This window comes from Taeniopygia guttata, chromosome 2 (assembly GCF_048771995.1).
Source record: "Taeniopygia guttata chromosome 2, bTaeGut7.mat, whole genome shotgun sequence".
Taxonomy (NCBI): Eukaryota; Metazoa; Chordata; class Aves; order Passeriformes; family Estrildidae; genus Taeniopygia; species Taeniopygia guttata.
The window spans coordinates 41,861,703-41,883,346 of NC_133026.1; the positions used below are offsets into that span (position 1 = coordinate 41,861,703).

The 21,644-nt window shown below is 37.5% G+C and overlaps 1 protein-coding gene across 5 annotated transcripts; it reads right to left on the reverse strand.

Annotated features, from left to right (window-relative positions):
* Positions 1-1,053: 1,053 nt before the first annotated feature.
* Positions 1,054-21,246, reverse strand: TCAIM (T cell activation inhibitor, mitochondrial). 5 transcript variants are annotated; one of them, XM_030265024.4, is made up of 12 exons: positions 21,098-21,246; positions 20,372-20,502; positions 19,053-19,128; positions 15,698-15,833; positions 14,999-15,152; positions 13,848-14,094; positions 12,107-12,229; positions 9,416-9,513; positions 7,771-7,862; positions 5,570-5,802; positions 4,907-5,038; positions 1,054-1,589 (listed from the first exon to the last, which is right to left on the reverse strand). In XM_030265024.4, exons 3-12 carry the CDS (start codon positions 19,079-19,081, stop codon positions 1,364-1,366), a joined length of 1,470 nt encoding a protein of 489 aa, XP_030120884.4. In that variant the 5' UTR covers positions 19,082-19,128; positions 20,372-20,502; positions 21,098-21,246; the 3' UTR covers positions 1,054-1,363. The 5 variants fall into 5 exon arrangements, with proteins under 5 accessions (XP_030120884.4, XP_030120885.4, XP_030120886.4 ...); XM_030265025.4 differs by having other exon boundaries at positions 20,372-20,497; positions 21,098-21,243; XM_030265026.4 differs by lacking the exon at positions 20,372-20,502.
* Between the last annotated feature and the right edge of the window lie 398 nt (positions 21,247-21,644).

Consider the following 21,644-nt stretch of genomic DNA (forward strand, 5'->3'; position numbering starts at 1 on the left):
GGACTGAGGGAGGGCATGTGCCATGGAAGTTAATTACTTCGAAGAAAACTGTCAATTGATCTTCAAAACCTCTCCAGGCCTTGCCAGAAAATCCCCTGGATTGAAGGCCTGAGGAAGTCACAGCTTCTGTCCTGACGTTTTAGAACAGATGTTTTTGAGATCACAGTGGGGGTTTTTGCTTTAAATTTGAGATCTTAATAAACAACTTGACACTGAGCCATCTAACAGGAGAAAACAGAGAACCGCATCAATTTCCCGGCTCAATAAAAAACAAAAATACAAGGCAAGTAAGCATTCTACAATTCTTTTTGCCAGTTATGGAAAATTCAAATCTAGAAACGTTAAGCAGTTGGTCTTTCTCAAACGAATTTTGCTAAGGAGTAATCCAAATACCAAAATGTACCTTGGCATGTATTACAATGAAAAAGTGTTGACATGCATTCACAGTTTATTTCATTTTTTTTTCCAAGGAATTAAGTACCAGTAAGTATTCATGTGTTTGCCATACTGCAAACTCCTTGCTCTTACTGAGAAGTACTTATTCTTGCAGACATCCCAAACAAATCAGTGCTTCCTTCCCTTAGATGTCACATTAAACTACTCAGGGTTTAAGTGTTGTGTATGGAATTTGCAATCTGTTATAGTGTAAGTAAAGAGGATTGCCAGTATTTATGGAGCAAATGCCAGAAAACAAAAAGAGAATGACATCTGCTTTAAAGTAACCACAGACAGTGTAACTGGCTTATTTTGGAATTCTAAGGCAACAACATTGGACCAGCATATGAAATTCTGCTGTAGACTCCAAGATAATGTACTGCTGTCTTCTGCAAAGGAGAGATATTCCAATGTTTTTTCCTTTCTTGTCTTTTTTTTAAATTCAGTTATAGGTGGCAATATGAAATGCCAGCATTGTCACCAGATAACTTCTGTACTTAACTTCTGCATTCAATGAACCCCTTAAGACAGCATGTAATGCCTGGCTGGAGCAGTACACTCTTTATTTAAGATGATTTATCTTGATATATTCATATATATTAAAAATACACATGCACATTTTTGCAGACTTGAAATTTAATGTATTTTCAGAATTCACTACAAAAATGCAGTTTCACAACTGTAACCATACACTGGGACTCCTACAGTAGTATGGATAACATACAGATGTCTTTCCCAGGACTACCAATACTGCGCATTGTGCAAATTGTCTAGAACTGCAATCCTTCCTCAGTAGCAGCTGGAAGAAAATTTGTGAGCTGAATACTGATATCAAAATACAGATTTAAATAATTTACTCTTAAAAACATTCATATTTATATCCTCTTACAGAAAATAAAACAATTCATCTGATTATCAGATACATCCCTCAGTTTTTCCAGTTCCAAGGTATACACAGGTCTCCATCCTGCAGCACAGAGTAGAAATGCGAAATGCAGAGGTGCATGCCTTGTAGGTAGGGTAAGGATTCCTCCAGCAGCCGCTTACAACAATCTATCATCTGTGCACTGGAAACGCTGGGATCCTTATACAGCCGATCCAAAGAAAATCTTTCTGTGGAAGTGTTGATTAGCTCCTTCTCTGTAATCATCATCCTAGCAAATGGAGACAACACACAGTGACAAACTTACAACTTCATCTCTTAAAAAGCCTGCCTTAAAAAAAACATTTCAATATATATTGAACATATATTAAAACAAGAAATACTGAAATAAATAGATTAAATGCATGTAAACAAAGGTGTCAATTCATATACAGGTATGGTGGAGCTGAGATTTTTGTGCAGAAATCAGAAATCTCAGAAATCAGAGTGAACATTCTTCCATGACTATGGGCACTACATGCCCATGGACTCACATTTCAAAGCCCATGCCCTGACATCTTTTTGCTCACTATGTAAAACTGGGAAAAACATAAAAATCTATTTTTAATGTAAAGAATGGAAATACTTAAATATCATTGAAAGTTTAGGTTTTAAGCATAAAATCATGCTCATAATTACTCTGTCTTAATTAAACCAGTACTCTGTGTGTCATCAAAACCACCAACTGATAGGTAAAGCAAACTGATGCATATTAAGTGTGTTACTAACTTTGCAACTGCAGAACTTTGTTTTGTTTGATGTGTTTGGACCCAATGATCTTAAAGGTCTTTTCCAACCTAAATGATTCTATGAATTTTAAATCCAAAGCCTGCAGATGATTTTTGCCTTCACCCCAGAGAAATAAGACACCGCGTGCAAACTCAAAAAGAACTACTCAGAAAGAAAGAATGAAAGTTAATGTGTATATTTAATTAATGCACTGGAGCTGTGACTGACCAACTGAGGAAGAGACAGTTCAGGTTCAACTAGCCCCACTAGCTCAGGCACTGTGCCATGCAAACATAGCTGCACTTCCAAGCCAGCCTGGCTGCAGACATAGCACCATTGCTGCCCTACAGCACAGACCCTGTGCTAGACAGGGGAGGAGCACCAGTGGGGTGTGAGCCAGCCCAAGAAGCTAAGCACAGGCACAGCTAGTGAGACCTACATGAAAATGCTACTGTAGGGCCTTGCCACTACTCCCCAGAGCTCAGGATGGGACCTCTGTGTATACATGGCACTGAGCTCTGCTGAGGCCCAAGAGCCCAGGCCACTCTGGCAGTCAGCGATGAGCTGAGCCAGTGAGTTTAACCCAGTGCAAGCCTGTCCTCTCTATGGACTATTTCCATGCCACCTTCCTGAGTGCATTCCCAAATACCTAGGCACCAAAGCTTTCCAGTTCTGTGAAATCTTAGGCTCCCTTGGAAGAATTCCAGTAAGCTGGAGAACTGCAGGTCTATTTTCTGTCACTTCCACAGGGAGGCTTGCACCTTTATCACCACACAAACCTGATACTTTAAAGAAACACGAGAAGGAGAATCCTGCATTACTAGAAGACTGACATTATCCAAACAGATAACAGAACTTTCTAGAGCAGCAGCGTTTGGATTTCCTTGTTCATTCACGTCAGAATTATGGCCATTCTATGCTGTTTACTGCATGCAAAACATTCAAGTCCATGTGCAAAGTACAGCCAGTACATCTCAAAGTATTTTCCTTTATCTTAGGGCCTTTTTAACCACCACACAAGGCTAAGGAAAATCAGAAGGACATGAGGAAGTCCAAGGAAGCATTAAGTGGAAAACGAGTTTTCAGCTTTGATAAAAGACAAAACAAAAGCAGAAGTGATACAGAATGACTGTTTTGTATTTCCTATCAAACAAGAACAAAAGAAAAACAAATTAAATCATCAGGCTGTGGGTATATAAATCACAGAATACCTCCACCCTCTTTCATATACACATGCCATATGTGATTCAAATATGCAATTTGCTGTCATTGGATATTTGGAGACACAAAATGCAAATTGGCTCAAAAAGTAGTAAGATAATTAAGAGGGGGGAAAATAAAAAGTCTATTGATTGCTATTAACATGAGATAAAGTTTCCAACTTCAAGTATTTTCTCAAGTGCAGTCAGACACAAACTGGGAAGGAATATGGAGTAAAAAAAAAAACCCATGACATTTTTTGCCCGATGCATAAAGCCTCTCCATAAGCTAATGGATTATGGGAGCAGATATTGTGACCCAGTATAGTTGTTTAATATTTCATACAAACCAGCAATCATTCAGCACACAAGATATGTGTCTTGGCTCTTACATTCTTACAACACAGTTACTTTTACTCTGAGGGCACAGTTATCCTGGACTGGTGTCTTTATGAAGTGTGGTAGTGCAAGGTTTTTTGGAGAGTGAGTTACCCAGATGCAAGTGCATATATTTGCTACAACATCCCTCCCAAAATCTATAGACAGTATTTCCCCAGATGTCACATGTGGACAGTTACATAGAGAGCTATACAGTAGTTATAATTTATATGGGAAAAATTTAACTTCCAAGCTGGACTAGGGTTGTGGAAAAATTCCAACAAATCATGTCTACTGAAGTCCACCTGCAAAACATATTTTACAAGTAATGAGGTCTCAACAGAGCTAAAACCATAGAGCCTTCAGCAATACTCATGCCTAAAATAACTTCACAGGAACATATATGGATCTATACATCATGTATACTGATGACAGTGTGACAATTCAACAACTCATTAAAAGCTTTCCATAGCAGAAAAAAAGACTTGCAGTAATGACTTCTGAAAGGACAAGTACCACACACTCACCTGTAACAGTACTTTATTTAAAAACCCCAGTATTTCTACTTCCTCCTCAAGGACACAGACGGTACAAGGTCAAGAACCAAATTCAGAGTTCTGATGGATATTACAGACCATGGTCCTAATATTAAGTATGGTGCTGTGACTCCCTATCATAATCATTATTTTCATCTATGAGAGGGTACCCACAAGGTGTTTCTCTCATCATTCTTTCCCAATTTTTATTTCTTTGTCTTGTTAGGTACTAATTAATATTTTCTCAACAAACTAACCAACAACTAGAAATAATCATTCTCTAGTTGGTCTCAGTCATTTTGAGTTTACATTTCACTGTTTTTTTTTTGGTCACATTTACTTAACATTAATAAAAATTAATCCTTTTCTAATTCATTAAGAAGGTGTTTTCTACCACTTTGGAGACATAATTGTAAAAAGAATTATGCACTTTTGTCTTATAAGCAAAGATATTTTACTTCTGAATGATGTACAATTGTCTCTACAAGGTGAAAGAGGGTACTATCTAATAACTGTTTGCATTCACTAATGCTGCAATTCTTTACTTAGTAAAGCTGATGGGTAAGGGTCTATTTTAGAAACAAAAGGGTTTTTTTCAGCAAAACAGTATTAATACATCTTTAAAAATGCTCCTCCTTCTCCAAATAAAAAACAGGACATGCAAAGATTTTAAAGAGCTAAGTGTATAAAGACACATGAACACTTACTCCTCCTTTCTTTTCAAATTCTCTCTTGCTTCCTGTGCTTTGGCAAAAATAAACCATTGAAGAGCTGCTGGATCACAGACCGTTGGGATCATAAAGTGTCCAAGTTCATGTAAGCTTGGTGCATATCTGTCACTAATGAAACACGATGGAAGTAAAAACCAATAATTTTTAATGCAACTACTTATATAAACTGCTTTCAGAAAAAATTCTAAAGATAAAAGAATATAAATTAATCACAATCAGAATAATTGGTAAAAAATTATCAAGTTTGGTTCATGAGAATAGAGAAATATAGTAGGCTATGCTTTTTAAGAATTACATTTCAAAAAGAACTGACAATAATATTCAAAAAATATAAACACTATCACGACAGCACAAAATTTTTGATTTAACCCAGCACAACACTCTAAACCAGACAGAACAGTGAGTCCAACTTGAATGAAATTAAGAAGGATTTTCTTCAGTCTGATTCCTTCTTAACCCATAAAAATGCACTTAAAACCTTCAGAAACAAAGAGACTTTGACATAATGAAAATCTGAGATTATATCACTTTTTTTAGTGCAAGCAATAAGCAGTGTAACAAAAAAACTAAAAACAAACAAACAAAAAAAAAAAAGAGTAAAAGCTCTAAAAGAAATCAACCTTCCCTGTCAATACCTACCTTTCCAGAATCATTTGTAAGCCTCGCAGACTGCGAGGATGAAAAGGTAATCTGCTGTCACGTAGTTTATTATAGAAAGAGTTCAGAGTCTCAAAGTACTCTTCTAGAGTGAACAGAGGTTGCAGTTCTTCAATATATATTACTTGGATGCCTCCCAGAAGTTGGCTTATCCGATCTTCCAAAAGCAGCAGCCTTTTTTGAAGTTTATAATAATTTGGCAGTCTCTCAAAAATCTGTGCATACACATGAACAAACATTTTCTATGTTACAGAGCTTTAAAGTTAATTTTAATAAATTAAAAAATAACAAGAAACAATAAGAGAGACACTTAACAATGCAAACATAGGATCCAAGGGGAAAAAAATTGAAATAAAAGAATACCATAGGTGAGAAATATCAAGTATAGATGTTTTGGGTCAAGATATAATTGAACAAGCTTTTAAGTATTTTCTGTATTTATAACATAAAGGTACCAAAAGGACATAAAAACATTGATAGACAGTCTCAGATAAAAAAACTGTATATAATCTGATGCCTATATAAAACACTTATTACAACAGTTACAGTGGTAGAGCTATTCCTCATAGAGTAGTCACTACCTACCATCTACCCTGTTGATATTATTTTAAAGTAGGTTTTCATGCAAAAAATAAAAAGCTGCTGCTGCAACAAGTCAAGTGATTTCAGAACTATCTCTTTAGAAACTCAGGAGAACAGTAGAATAGATAGTAGATAGCTCTGATAGTAAGAGTCAGAACAGCTCTTGGCACAATAAAATTTGGTTCATCATTTGCACTTGTAACAGAGAAAACCAGCAAAAATCCTTTATATATTGTAGTCCTGACCAACCATTCTACTGCTTCCTTCTTCTAGAAATTAGTAATGAAAAATAATAGCACTTAGGACTGCTTTCCAAAATGAGGTAGGAATCGACAAATATGCTCTCTAGAAACTGACTCACCAACCTCATCAAGATTTTCACTGACTTTCTGTGTAACATTTCACATAATCTTCGCTGCATTACAACATAAAAAGCCTCTGATTTCAGGTTCAAATACACACCACTCTTTTGTCTTCCCAAGCAAATACCATCACTGCAACTAACTACACACATTGTTCCATCTGCATAGCATTTTGTGTGGGTTTACGATGCCTTTGGAAAAACCCGCAGCAAATGTCAGAAAGTTGAAGCACTTATCTTTTCAAGAGGTCAGTGTTTATTTTAGTATAATCAGAACACTTTCATTGCAATGACTACCAACACTCTCAAATCTCAGAAAGTTTTCTATTAAATTCTGGTTTCTCAGTTTAAGTTCTTAGTAAATTGTTCACACTGACAAGCCATGGTTCACTTTCCCTCCTCAGTAAAACATATAGGCAAAAATTCAAAGCACCACCAAAAAACGAAGATCAAGTGTTAACTTTTCCTATTATTCACTGACTGGAATACAAAAATAGAATATTCTGATATAATAGCAGGGTGAAATTCCCAACCATGAAATTCCCCCAATAATTCCCTTCACGAATAAAAGCTTTTCGATAGAATTATCAGTAATGTTTCAGTAACCAAGACTAAAGAAGTATTCCTCAAGTGACATGTTGATATTGCTACATATTTAGTTTTTGGTCCTTTGCATACAATGCTATCATTTAGGATGTCAGAAAGCTTATCAACTCTGAACTGTACACAAGCAGCAGCAGAATTGATATAGTCACTGAAGATAAAATTCTGCAACATCCACATTAGCTGCCTAGAAGAACAGAAAGGAGTGGCAGCGTTGGTTAGTAGTCACTGATTTAAATCATCAGTTCACAGCTTCCTTTAAATCTCATATTTATAAAAGATTGGAATAAAATCCATTAGCTCTTCATAGGAATGAGCTCTTTATGGATCACAAAGTATTTTGCCAGGACTCACTGCACGGACTGTAACAGTGCATAACAAATGAGTTTTCTTTATCTCTAATCAGAAGTAGAACTGACTTACTAATGAAAGCAAAGATCTAGCAAAGACTGTTATCAGTAACAGCACACACAGGATTAAATTTCAAATGCAGTGTACACCATTATGCTAAATGCATTAGCTAAGTGTTTGCTTTAAATCACTCATTGGTTATCTGCACCTATTAATATTTCTGTTTATAGTTTAAAAAAGGATATCACAATAAGGGGCATTTTAATTTGATTTGAAATCTTCTTACTTTGGTCCAGTGATGGTGAACATCCATGGTCCCCAGCATTATGTGACCTGCTGCACTCATACCCGAGCGGTCTGTAAATACCACCGTGCGTCCTAGAGATTGAACAAAGCTCTTTACTAATTTGGGTTACTGCAACTATTCCTACAATTACTGAAGACTTAACCAGGCTGCTAACATGTCACCAACAATGTATTTCTGCCACACAAATGCACAAGAGTAGGTGCTTCTGCTATTCTCAAAATTTTGAAAGGTTCCTGAAAAGTCAGTTTAAGAATTTTTTTCACACAAACATGACCCAGCATTTGCCTTCTCTTTGTTTGAACTTGATATATTTTTCTTAATTGGACCTTTTTCTTACGACTGCTTTTAAAATATGAGAAAATCTCATCAGAGAGGATATTCAAAGAATCTGTATAAATCATGTATAAAGTAGGAAACGCACACTATATACCTGAAGCACATACAAATATAAAGTTGGTCAAATAATTATGTTTTCATTACTTTTTAAAATGGAGACAACATAAAAGGCTAATTCTACGTGTATTTTTAGGGGGATAAATCAGCTTTGAGTGCGAGTATGTTTTTTTGAGTTACACTCAAGAATTCTTTAGGGTAAAAACACAGGCAACTATTTATCAAAATAAGCTTCCACGAAAGTCTTCAGTGTGATTGTTGTATTAATCTACAAGACAAGGCTTAAGTAGAAGCTCTTGCTCTCCGAAATCAGTTTACCAAAATCCCAAAGAAAGAGCAACACTGACTTCAAGGCATCTAGTCCATCCTTGTACCCTAAGGCAACATCAACTGTATTTGTATATTTACTGACAGGTATTTATCCAGTGCATTACTAAGTATCTTCAAAAATGAAGACTACAATGGGTTCACAAGACAGACTTCTCTAACGCTTTCTTTTCCTGAGCATGCTAAAGATAGAAACTAATTTGAAATCTGATACCATTTGAAACTACTACTCATTGTCCTTCCCACTCTGTCTTTTGGCAAAGGATTAGGCGAGCCCTCAAATGAAAGCCACTCAAAACTGGGTATCTGCAGACAGACATAAAATGTGGAATTACAATTAGAGGAAACAGCTACTGCCACAGGTCAAACAGCTATATGAGAAGAATGGTAGGTCAAGTTTACAGAATATTTTAGTTTTTCCTGAGAAAATACCAACTTTAATATAGCTATTTTATGGAACACACATGAGAAAAGAAAGCAGTAGCATTTTGAGGTATTCTAGAAAATTATCATGAGGGTTAGAAACCTACTCACATTTTTGTCTTGAATCTACCATGGGCAACAATCTATTGCTACCTCCACCCTTTGAGAGGTTCAGTTTAGATTTTTTACTTTAATTGATAATATTAAGCCTAGAGCCTTCAAGAGACTCCACTTGCATTTATTAAGAAGTAAACTAAAAGCTGAATGCAGAAAATCAATTCTAATGAAAGGTCACTTAAAAAAATACCCAGTAACTTTTAAATGTAAGTTCTCACCAGCTTTTCAGTAAGCCTGACAAGTTTGTTTTTGCAGTTATCAAAAGAATTTGTAAAAAGAACTAGAGCTCCCTTGTCACAGAAGACCCACGCTCATTTCTGCATCAATACTATATTAGGATATATGAAACAAGCAATAGAAATACCTTTAACATTCTCTAATATTTCAGGTCGCTGTTGGACCAAGCGGCCCAGACTGTGTAGCTGGCTGCAGCGGTGAGCAATACCCCAGCTTCTCTGCCACCTAAATAAAAACGTAATTGAAAGCATTTAATCCTCAATATTATTAAAAAAAAAAATCACAGAACTTGAGATGTAGCTCAAAGCCTTGTAACACCAGCAAAATAGCACCCCAACAGTAATAAAAGCAAAGGCTACTCAAAAGCTGTCCATGTCATATGCTATTTGAACTGATAAAAAACCTAAATAAAATTCCAGTGTTTCTTAAAGTGAGTCCCAAAAACCAAACAAACAAAAAAAAAACAACACCAGGAAAAATAAATATAAAACCAAGTAGAAAGCACTTGTAAATCTCTCCCCAGTAGGAAGGGTAAGAGAAAAAGTACCACACAACCCAGTATTTGGTTTGGTCATGGAGCATGCAGTTTGTTTGGACACTGTGTAATGTTTGTCCAGAGGAGCAAATACAGTATGTAAGGACATTGTCTTCTTTCCTTTTTTTTTTTTTTTTTCCCTAGCTCAAAACAATACCATGATTCCAATGGAAAGTTGCTATGTATTATTCATATTTTACAGTGGAGTAATTTTTGTTAAGCCATACAAGAGTCAGGTGTTACCTTGCTGGCTTTAATACACATAGTTTTGACATTTTTACCATCACAGACTGATCAGACTGATTGCTAAGCAAATTTCAAAATGCATCTAAATTGTGAAATCCCAGTGTTTTGAAAAAATACACCTTTTTACAGACTTTTAATTGATATAAAACTGTCTCAAAGGAGAAAATTCCCATTCCTTTATTGTACTGTGTCTGTCTGGAATTGATTCAATTTTTTTCATAACACTCATATTTTATATTTTATATTTGTGATCATAACACATCAATATTTTGGTGTTGTGCAGTCCTGGCACAGTATCCAGGTCTTTACTTTTTCTTCCCACTCTGCCTCCCACCATCAGGAGTAGGCTGGGGTGGACAAGATGCTGGGAGGGGACACAGCCAGGCTGGGTGACTCCTACTAACCAAAGGAATATTCCATGTATGTCATGTTCAACAATAAATATTGAGGGAAAGAAGCAGGGGGACCCTTATGGTTATGGTGTTTGTCTCCCCAAGCAAGCATTACACTTGCTGAGGCCCAACTGCCCAGAAGTGGCTAAACACCTGCCCATCACTGGGGAACAGAGAAATTCTCCTTTTGCTTTGCTTGAACCCACAGTTATGCTTCACTTCAGCTATTAAACTTCTACCTTAGTCCAGAAATTTTCTTGCTTGTGCTATTCCTCTTCTCTTCCTGCCATTTCACTGGGGGTGTATGAATGAGCAAGTGGTTGTGAGGGTACTCAGCTGCTGGCTGGGGTCACCCACCATCATCTCATTTAGAGTAACCTAACTGGCAAAACCTCACTCTTTGAGATGCCGAGAATGGCACTATGCCACAACACTTGTGAGGCAATTTAATGAAATACAAGCAATTCAAATAATTATTTATTGTTACCTAGCAATATCACTTTGCTTTCAGCAGCACCAGACAGGAGCAGAAAAATGTGCCAATTTCTTCATCTGTCCTAAACTTAGACATGGAATAACTCCAGTGTCCCAGCTACTTTTCAGATCTCTGTGAACACTAGCAAGAGACTCCAGAATCACAGGTCATAGTGTCCTATTAAGATACTGGCTTGTCAGATTTCCAACACTCACATTCTTTTCTGAATTGTAACAAAGTAACGTATAGAAGATACATAACTCTTAATGGAACACAATAATTTTCATTTTAGAAGCAAAAACTATATAAGAAAATTAATATAAGCCATGAATAAAATCAAACCTATGCATTTAACACTGAAGACGGTTTCAGAATATTAAAAACCCTCACCACAGCACAGTTACAGAGCATTAGAAATTGTGTTCAAAAAACCTGGCTTCAGCTTAAAGGAAACCAAGGTCTTTTACAGGGTGAAAGTACAAAAGCATGATTTTAGAAGCTCCAGCTCTCTCTTTCCTGGTTAAAAAAAATAGACTAGCACTTGAATTAACCCCCCAAAGTTTATTTTTCCATTTGTGAATACTTTCACTGTCACTTTCCCCACCCTGAGTATCTCACTTCACAACACCCTCACTCAAAGGCAAAATTAAAAGGGGATCACAAATATTCTGGGAAATATTCTGAAGAATCAAGCTCTCCAACTGCACTCAGATCTTTCAAACAAACAAATCTCCTTCTCCAGAGAGTGAGAAACTAAATACTAAAAGAACATTTTTATTAAGCATTCACAGAATGTCATTATGTACCATGCACAAAGTTGCGTTTCATGGCTGGTCAAGTACCTTTGTAGATATTAACTTGATTTCAGGAAATGCAATTTTAACCAGCAAAACATCTAAACTAACACATACAGACCAGTTCTTTTTCTGTGTTTGACTCAACTGGAGCTTACATCTTCAGTTACAAATAAGAGGTCTCAGAGCAGGTTGTAACAGGAAACTTTGTCCCAGTAGAACACTTGTAGAAATTCACTCAGTGCAGTAACACATCTTCATATAAGAAATATAGCTGTTTTGCTGAAATAAGCTTTTAACATTCATATCATAGTATTAGACAACACTTCCTTGCTTTGACTGTCTTAATCCAAGTCCAAGTGATCCAATTAATTACCTGATATCTGAGAGCTGGAGTTCATGAGAAAGTTCAATTTTTAAACGTTCTAATTCTTTTCTAAGCGGCAAACTCTTTTTCAGTTTTTTTACTGCACTTGCTTCATTATAATCTAGCCAGGACCTGAAAGAGGAGAGAAAATACCCAACAGTAGAAGCATGCTGCTGTATGATCATGTGAACAGTACAGGTAACTCAATGCTGAGTGATAAAGTAAGTGTTTCAAGTCAAATTATCAGGTAAAGGGATTTTTAAAAAATAGAGAATAGAAAATGAAATTCTAAACACTTCACCTTAAGATATCTACAAAGGAAACCTTGGCACTTAATATCTTTGGAGGGGCCTAAGAAATCTAATGATCAAAACCACTCAGTGTTAAACAGTAAGACTTGGATGTATGTGTAAAAGGCATATGTGACTTCAGGGGAGATCTTCAGACTCTGCGATTTAATTTAAGGAGTTTCCACATGTATCTTTAAAAAACCCAAAACAAACCCGAACACATTAAAACCTAACAAAAAGACCCCAAACAAAGTGATCATAGTAGACTATCAAATATAGGAGGTGGTACTAAAGGGCTAAGTTAGGTAACTTTTACAGAGCTGACATGAACATAAATTAAACAGATCAAAGTTTTATAGCTTTTTTGCCAATAATCACAACCAGACAAACATGTACTCTTTTGAGTACATCTAAAATTTCAGTAGGCAATTTTGTTTCTAGGAAAAGTTTACTACTTAAGAGATTTAGCCTTTGTTCATAGTATAAACTAATTTTCATACTCTGTTGCAAACAAATAGTTGCATTCTCATTTGTATTTGAAGCAAAAAAATTCAAACTCAAGTAAAAAAGGAGGCTTGACACCAGCTGTCTACGTATTAAACAAGACTGTTAATACGTAACTGTCTGTGGCATTCCTTGTAAATGTGTAAAAATAAGTAAAAATATTCTCTAGCATGTTAAATCTCAGTTAAGTGTTTTATAATTCTGTATATTAGAGTAGTTTTATTTGTGAGGTGGTATGCAGGACAAGGGGCATACTTTGCTCTGAAGATCCTTCCAGCACAGTTCTGCATTCATGGCACTTAAATCACAATGTTACAAAAAGTTCTTCAAGGCCACAAAATGTGGATGTGTCCCGAGCACATATAATTTTTTTAAAACCGCCAATTTTACTACAAAACATGCTACATGCAATGCAAGTTCAGCATTTATAACTATATTGACTTAAATATTCAAGTTTTCCTGCTGAACAACAATTGAGAAGCACAACACTAAGACAGTGTTAAACCTGCATATTAAAACCTTTTAACCTTAGTTTTCATGTATTATCTCCCATCCTCAACAGAATGTGATAGTGAAACAGGAACAATAAAGTTAACAACTACATAGGTTTGTGTTACAGAAGTCCTGTGAGAGGTAAGGAGCTATGTGGAGCAAGTGGAGCCCCTGTCTCCTTTTGAATTGTCACCAATATTCCACAAATCTGAAAAACTAGATCAACCAAAACTAGACCAATCAAACGTGACTGCTGGGCAGAGACAAAAATGCTTCAGCTTTGTTGGCACTGTAGTTATTCTAGGAGCTCATCTGAACTTTATAACAAGCATGGCAAAATTACATGTTGGATAATAACATTTTATATTGTTCAGAATGTTTATTGCCTACCTTTAAAAAAACTCAGCATTAGAATAAGACCAACTTAGGTTTCAAAATTTCAGTTCAATGAAAGCATTACATACAGTAAAGTTGTTTCCACTCTCTGGGCTTGCTCTAGTTCCTCCTCAGGATCCTTGAATCCGGTAAATGAATAATAAGTCTTATCCCATTTGATAGGTCTGTTCACTGTGCTTTTTGCTTCTTTGTGGGGCTGAGAGTTCACATTCAAACTCTGAACATGCTCTGTAGATAAACTGCAGGAGTTGAGAATATCTAGTACTGTGCTCAGGAGATCCCTAGTATGTAAAGTAAAACTGACTGCTCGAAACCCTGTAAAAACAAGTATTATTTAATTAAAATTATTTTAAATGCATTCCCATTTATTTCCTCTTACAGAAGAAGCTAAAGAAGGCACAGGCAGTTGGAAATTATGATGATACTGTTATTTCAATACTCACTGCAAAATTCACATGCAGTTTAACTATGTCCCATCACTTAGCTACAGGGCCTAAATTTCCCTAATTACAAAGTAAGTTTTTGATTTAAGAGCAGAAGACAGCTTCCAGTTCAAATGCTATGTTAAGGAGACCAGACATAACCCTATCATTCTCTTGAAAAACAGCAGGATTTTATTTTCTAGCATGAGGGTCCCTCACAATTTGCTCAAGTGTTTTGACTGTCAGGATATAGAATGCAAAACTATTCTGTTAGGTAAGGCATACTGATACTGGAGAAAAGTATGTAAAGTTAATCAAAAGCAACATTCCAAATTTGGCAATATTTTTTGTAGTCTCAAAGACAAGAGACAATGAAGTAAACTGAAACTTCAGATATAATACAGCTTCTGCTTAGAGAGTAAGTTCCTACTGATTCTGCAAGTGCCCTGACATTGTGTACTACACATGAACTGCAATGAGGACAGGGACTCAACTGTTGCTCCAGTTAAACATGGCAATGGTATTAAAAGCAGAAATATTATGATTTACATCCACCTTTTTTACTTCCTTATACTGTAACTTGACCTCAGGGCTGTAATGTCTCATTCTTTCAAGGTTTTTTAAAGCTTAATATGTTTAATTACTTGGGATGGCCCCACCTGCATGATCTAATACAGATTTTCATGGTTTGACAGGATTTTATTCAGTTGAAAAGTCGTTATGACTGCACAAGGCACAAGCAATGGTCTGAAGGAATTTAAATACAGGAAGATACATTCTACACGATATAAAAGCACCTGAAGCACTGAAGGGTTCCTGAACATTAGAAGAGTTTGGTTCTCTTTCTCTTACATAAAAAGTAAGCTGAGTTGGCTTAAAGGAACGAAATCCTGGTTTCTGTAGGTTCTCCAAGTACCCATTCAGCCTCTTCAGAGAGTTTTCATTTACTTCCTGTTTTAAAACAAAAACAAACAAACAAAAATTACAGATTATGAATTTGGCCATTTTTCATCTAAACCTTTTTAACCTTACATGCAGAATTAGGTTTCACAAAATGTCAGCTGCTTTTAACAAGTAGTAATATGGTTCATATTCTTAGCGTTTATAATTACCTTGCATGAATAAATTTTTATGGTGTACATACTTGTACATTTGTGTACATTCCAAAATCTACTGGCTTTCAAGCTTAAAGAAATTCATTCATTCATTCAAATATAATGCTCAGCATTTCAAAGGGATAAAGTAAAATGTATTATAAATTTGCTTGGAAGGATTCAGTATTTTCTTTATAACAATTAGAAAATATTATTAAAAATAAGGGATTTTCAAGGGACCTATCCCTGCTAAAAATTAAGGAAGTGCATCTTTTTTTTCTCTGGTACCAACCATAATTAATTCTAACATTACTTTTGTCTCTCTGACAGCAGGAAAACTAGAAAATTTCCATTCTTGATATATGAAATATTTACAAAGAAAGCATACTAAAGTATTTTTACCCTCTCTTTGGGATGTTGGCCAAAGAAATCTGGATGTACAGCAAAATAGAAAGGTCTGAGAGCATTGATGGCATCCGCGCCTGACAAAGTTCTTGATTGAAGAATGCACTGCAGCAATATCTTGTCCAGACATAACCTAACAAAGCAGTAAAATGTTTATGTATGATGCTACCAACCAAACAACAAACTGATATAATTACATTAAAATGTAATAGAATGGAGTAAACATTTATAGTTGCAAGTATAACAATTTAAAAGCAAAGAATTTAAATTAGGAGTCTGAATTCTGGATCTTTCCCCTTGGGATTAACAAAGTGGTGTTTTGACAGAGCCAATCCAATAGGTTTGAGGAATGGTGGATGCTAATGATTGAATAAGACATTTAAATAAGTACAGAAACTTCTCTCTACTATCTCAAATATGCCTCAAATAAAAATTCCCAGTCAAATAGTTCAAATTGCAAATACTGGTTTAGTGGTATTTTTTGTAGACATTGCTGAAGCTGCTCTTAAAAGTTAACCCTTATATACCTCTGAACCTCCAAGTTAAAAAGCCAAATCCAGTATTTTTCAAGCAGTGCCACAAGAATATTAATCAAATATGATGCCACAGGAATAATAATCAAAAATCAGTGAAAAAAAAGTTCTGCATTAGTTTCTGAGCTCCATACTTGTGCCCATTAAAAAAACCCTACTTTCCTGAACATACTCTTTTATACAAAACATCAAGTAAAAAGACAATACTTTTTACCCTTTAATCTTCATTGAATTACAAGAAACCAGGGCTAAAAGAAATTTAATGGTAGAAGAAAAAGATTGTTTTACCTAAGCTGAGAAGGAAAAGTTAAGTTGAGGAAGTTCTAAGAAGTTCAGAAAGTTCCAATTATCAAACGCCTGCAATTATGTAGAAATTAAACAACAGCTCTGTAATGAGCACACTTGCCTTACAGAAGACTGAAATGGAAAGAAAAACCAAGTTGTGCATTAAAATCCACCAAAATACCCTGCCATAGGTCAAAGGTAATATTCAGGTTTAGCAAACTAAGAAGCAAGAGAGTATACATAACAGCAGCAAGAAAATGTGACCTGGGAGATACACAACAATAGGTTTCTCCTTCAGCCGATGTCACAAGCTAACCAATTCATCAGGCCAATTTCAGCAATTAACATTCATTTTAGTTTGCAAATCAGAAGGGCAGGGACTGTCAATGCAGTTTCACTCCTTACAGTATCATTCAAATTGCAACCCTCAAATAGGAAAATACATGGCAGACTAGAGTCAAAGCTGCTTCCAACTCATATTAAATCAATAACTTTATTAATAATAGTTAGCAGGACTGTTTTACAGAGAGCTATTTATTCAGAATCCTAGACCAAATAATCATCCTGGACAGACACATGAGACTTTCCCAACTGATATAATTAATTTAAAAAAAAAAAAAAATCCCCAAATTTGTGCTCAGACAATAAGCAGAATGTTTTACTTTGGCAAATGATAAATGATAATATCCGAGTTGTCAAGCAGAGGCAGTGACCCTTACTTTACCTTTTTTCTGTCAACCTTCCCAGCTGTTCAATTAGAAACATGAAAGCAGTGAACACTAATTTTTTCTGCCTAAAAGGGCAAATATTTAATTAGCAAATCTTAGAAGTCAGCTTGCTGAAAATAGAAGTTATTGTAGAAAAGTGGGACAAAAGTCTCATGATTTAAGAAGGCAAATGGAATTCCAAATCTACTATGACTTAAAAACAACTTTCACGCATGTAGATGAAATGTAAGATCAAAAAAAAAAAAAAAAGCTAAAATATATCACTGGCAAACACTTCTACCTCCTTGTTGGCTGCATCTCAGAGACTCTTAAACTAAGACTAGTAACCACTACAGCCCATGATCCTAATCAAAATAGCAGGAGATGGTGAAATACCACAGCAATATAATGCTATTAGAGAGAGTGAAAGCTCTTAATGACAAAATCATGCCACAGTTGCCCACAGATGCAGGAAAAACATCTCTACTACTAGACCAGGCAAGACAGGAAGCAAAGCACTCTGGATAAAAGTCCACTTGGTCATATGCTTTACCAGTTTGGATCTGGAAAGCACCAAAATAATTGTCTTGCTGAAAAAGAAAAATAGTGAATTTTTCTCTTTTTTTAGGTAGCAAGTGGACACAAAACAGTAAAAGGGAAAAAAAGTATTTCCAGCAAAGGAAAACAGTAAACTAACCAGTTACCCTTCTGATTGCAGTTGACTGACATGCAAGAAATTCACAGCCTCCTAGACCAAGGTGCTAGGAGGAAGAGTAGCTCAGCTCTCTGTTCACCTTATTTGTACACCATTTCCCACATCCATGCTCAAACTACATTGCATGATGTTTCCAGTAGTTCAGAAAAGAAGTTCAACATAGCTGGAAACCATTAATCATACTTCTGAGTTTATTAATCATAAAGTTCCATCTGTTATTCTAGATGAAAAATGGCCAAGTATGGCTAACTTTGCTTTGTATCTAAACAACACTGTCATGCTAGAAGGAAGGCTCAGGATTCCGGCCAAAAGTCTATTTTGAACTTGCTTAAAAGAGAAATGCTTAAAGGCCAAAATTAGTCTGCATGACAGAAGGAAGAATTCATTCACTGAAGGTGAAAGACAGAACTCTGAGGCATCTTTCAACTGGAGTGACAAAGTAAGTGAATTAAAATGGATTCAGAGGGAAAAAAATGCAAGAAAGATGTTTATGGCTTCACTCACAAGGAGCAAAGATTGTTCCAAGAGCTTCATTTAGATCTGAAGAGCAGAGAAAGGTTTAATATTAAAACCAAGGTCACAACCACTTTGAGGGCAGCGTCTCTACTTCACGAAAGACATGAAACACAATCTCTACTAGAATACATTATGCAACCATACTCCAAGACTGATTTAATTTATTGGTTAAATAACTCCCTTCAACTTCCTTTTTCTTCAAACTTCAACTTTTTGGTGTATAGCTTTGGCACTGAAAAGCTCTGTTAAATTAAGTTGATAGTTACAGACGTATTCACACATTTTGAAGCACTAAGTTTTAATAACTCAATAATGCAGTAATATATTAGCTATCATATTCATATTGCTCATAATTGAGCCATTTTAAAACCCTTGTTTTGTAGAGAGCCTTTTTAATGTCTCACTTGAGGACAGGCATATGGCTTTGGAGAATTTTGAACTGTGGATGCTCTGCAGAAAGCTTCAAGCTGTAAAGATGAGAATGTCAAAGAATTAAGCATGAAACAAAAATACCAAACCAGTTTCACAAATATGCAAGTCATAAGCAAACACTGAAACATATGCTAAAGGTAAATTAGGTCAGTGACATGCCATACCTTCTCACGGTTCTCAAGCAGCAAAACATTTCAGCAACTTAATGGTTGAGCCAAATTTCAGCCATCCACTAACTCACTTAAAAAAAAAAAAAAAAAAAAATCCTTTTTAGAAATGGACATGGATATTACCCCCTGTTACTTACCAGTGCATTTTCTAAATCTTGGGTGATAACTTTTAAAGTAACAATAGTAATATAAAATTGAGCAAGCACACATAAAGTTTTGTGAAAGAATGTTTTCAGTTCCCTCTACTAACAGCGAGTCTTGCCAATATTATGAGTTGTTATAGTATCTTGATTTGAAAATGAACATTTAAAAGTACTCCAGTTAGGGAAAAAGAACGACTAAGAATTTAAAAAGCAAAGAAATAGAAGCTTTCTTTAAGCACTAACACATGGAATTCCATGCAAACTTTTACTAAGTCCTACACTCAAACAAGTATTAATATTTTAAAATGCATGTGCCAACTACTTTATGGGAGGGTAATACAAAACCAGAGGGAGAATCACTGTCATACAGCAATGCCTGGGAATCTTAATCAAAGGTTTCCTGACATTTATAAAAATTAATTAGCAATTCTTACCAATAACTTCTGCACTAGGCAACTGTAGGCTAGACTTTGCCAACAGGAGACAAACCGCTTGGCATGTCAGAATGCAAATATACACCTAATTATTACGGATTATGAGGTAAGCTCCCTACTGGCAATTCTTTCAAGCATTTTTTTTTAATACACTTTGCACTTATCAAAATAACATGCCTGCTGTTTTAAAGAACAGGAGGTGAACAGGTACCTGAGAAACATCATCTGTGCTCCACTACAGAATGACATTTCCTGTGCCTACTTTGCAAAACACTTGAAGTTTCAGAAGTGCATATTACTAGTACCAATATGCTTAACCAAGAACCTAAATTTTCACTAGAGGTAGACAGTGGGAGGAGTAAAATATACTGAGCAAAAATATCCCCAAACATTTGGTAATTTTTGTCTTCTGATTTTCAGGTAGGTGGGCAAAACAGTAACCATGTCATTTTTACTGTCTGTAACAAGAGTCCAAATCATAAACTAAGTGACATACATTAACAAGCTCTCTGGTCATAAAACAGTTTCCCTTCACTGTAATTTCAGCTTCAGGACTTTGGGTAGAGGATGGAAAAAACTCAACAATCTCACTTAATCCGCGGTGACGCTTTATATAACCAGACAAAAGCAACATTGTTTCTTGCTTTAAATGCTCTATTAACTGCTTGGAAATTGGTACACGGCTTATCTGAAAAACAAAACCTACAGGGTTTGACTAAGCTTCACCTGCACCCACCTCAAAAGACAAACCCGCTGAAACATAACGAAATATGAATTATGTCGCAGAAGCCTTCGGCGCCCCGAAGTCTGACATCGCTGCCACCCCCCGCTCAGCCCGCTGTTGTCTGTTTCAGGTGTTTACCTACACTTGAAGGCAGCACGGAGAAAACAGCGTGAAAATCAACAAGATGACAGCGCTCGGAAAATAAGCTCGGGTGTACGTGACACGCTCACTGCTTGAAGGGGAATCAGCTACAGTGGTCCGACCACTAATAATTTTAACCACCGGAAAGAGAACCCTGCTAGAATTCGCTTCAAGATCCGCTAAAGGCAAGGTCTTCCCAGAGGGCGGCGGAGCCGACCGCGATCCGAGTCAGGGGCCTCTCGCACCCTCAGGAACGAGACGCGGGATCAGGAGCCGCCGGTGCCGGGCCGGGCCGGGCCGAACCGAGCTCAGCCGAGACTCGGGGCCGCGCGTGCCCGCGCGCACGTACCGCCACGCGCGTGCCCGCGCACGGGCAGCCTCCGGCCTCCGCCCCACCGGCGGTCACCGAGCGACGCGACGCGGCCCGGCCCGGCCGGCCCGGCTTCAAAGCGGACCCCCCCCCCCCCACCGCCTGGGCTCGGCCTCGCACCGTCCGAGCGGACCCCCCGCACAGGTGGGCGGTGGGCTGCGTTGCCTTTACTCATGCCTTCCCCTCGCGGAGAGGCGCGCCGAAGGCCCCCGCCCGGCCCCGCTTACCGCCGAGGCCGGACGGCGACCGCCGGGGCTCGGCCCCATCGCCCCCGCCGACGGCCCCGGAGGGGGCGGGCCCGGGGGATTCCCGCCGGGGGCGGGCCCGGCGCGCGCCTGCGCTCCCGCCCCCTGGCGGCTCCTCCGCTGGCGGCTCCTCCGCTGAGCTCCGCCCCCCCGCCCGGGCCCCGCCCCCGGCGGCAGGCGCGCGCTCCGCAGGTCGGACCCCTCCGGGGCGCCTGAGGGAAGCGGGCCTGTCCCGCTCCTGAGGCTGCTGCGCCCCTCGGTGCGGCTACGCCTGCAGCAGCTCCTCACGGACACAGAAGGGGAAAAGCCCGACAGAAGGAATGCTTGCCCTTTTGCTGAGGGGATGGGAACGTTTTAGCCAAATGCTTGCGTGCGCTTCACGTCGCCTTTTGTTCTGCAGGAAAAAAACACCAAGTAGGTGAAGAACCAGGCGTGAGCTCTGCAGTCCTGAGAGCTGCTTTCCTGCAGTTACACAGTCAGTTAGGTTGGAAAAGACCTCTGAGATCATCGAGTCCAACCTAGACCATGG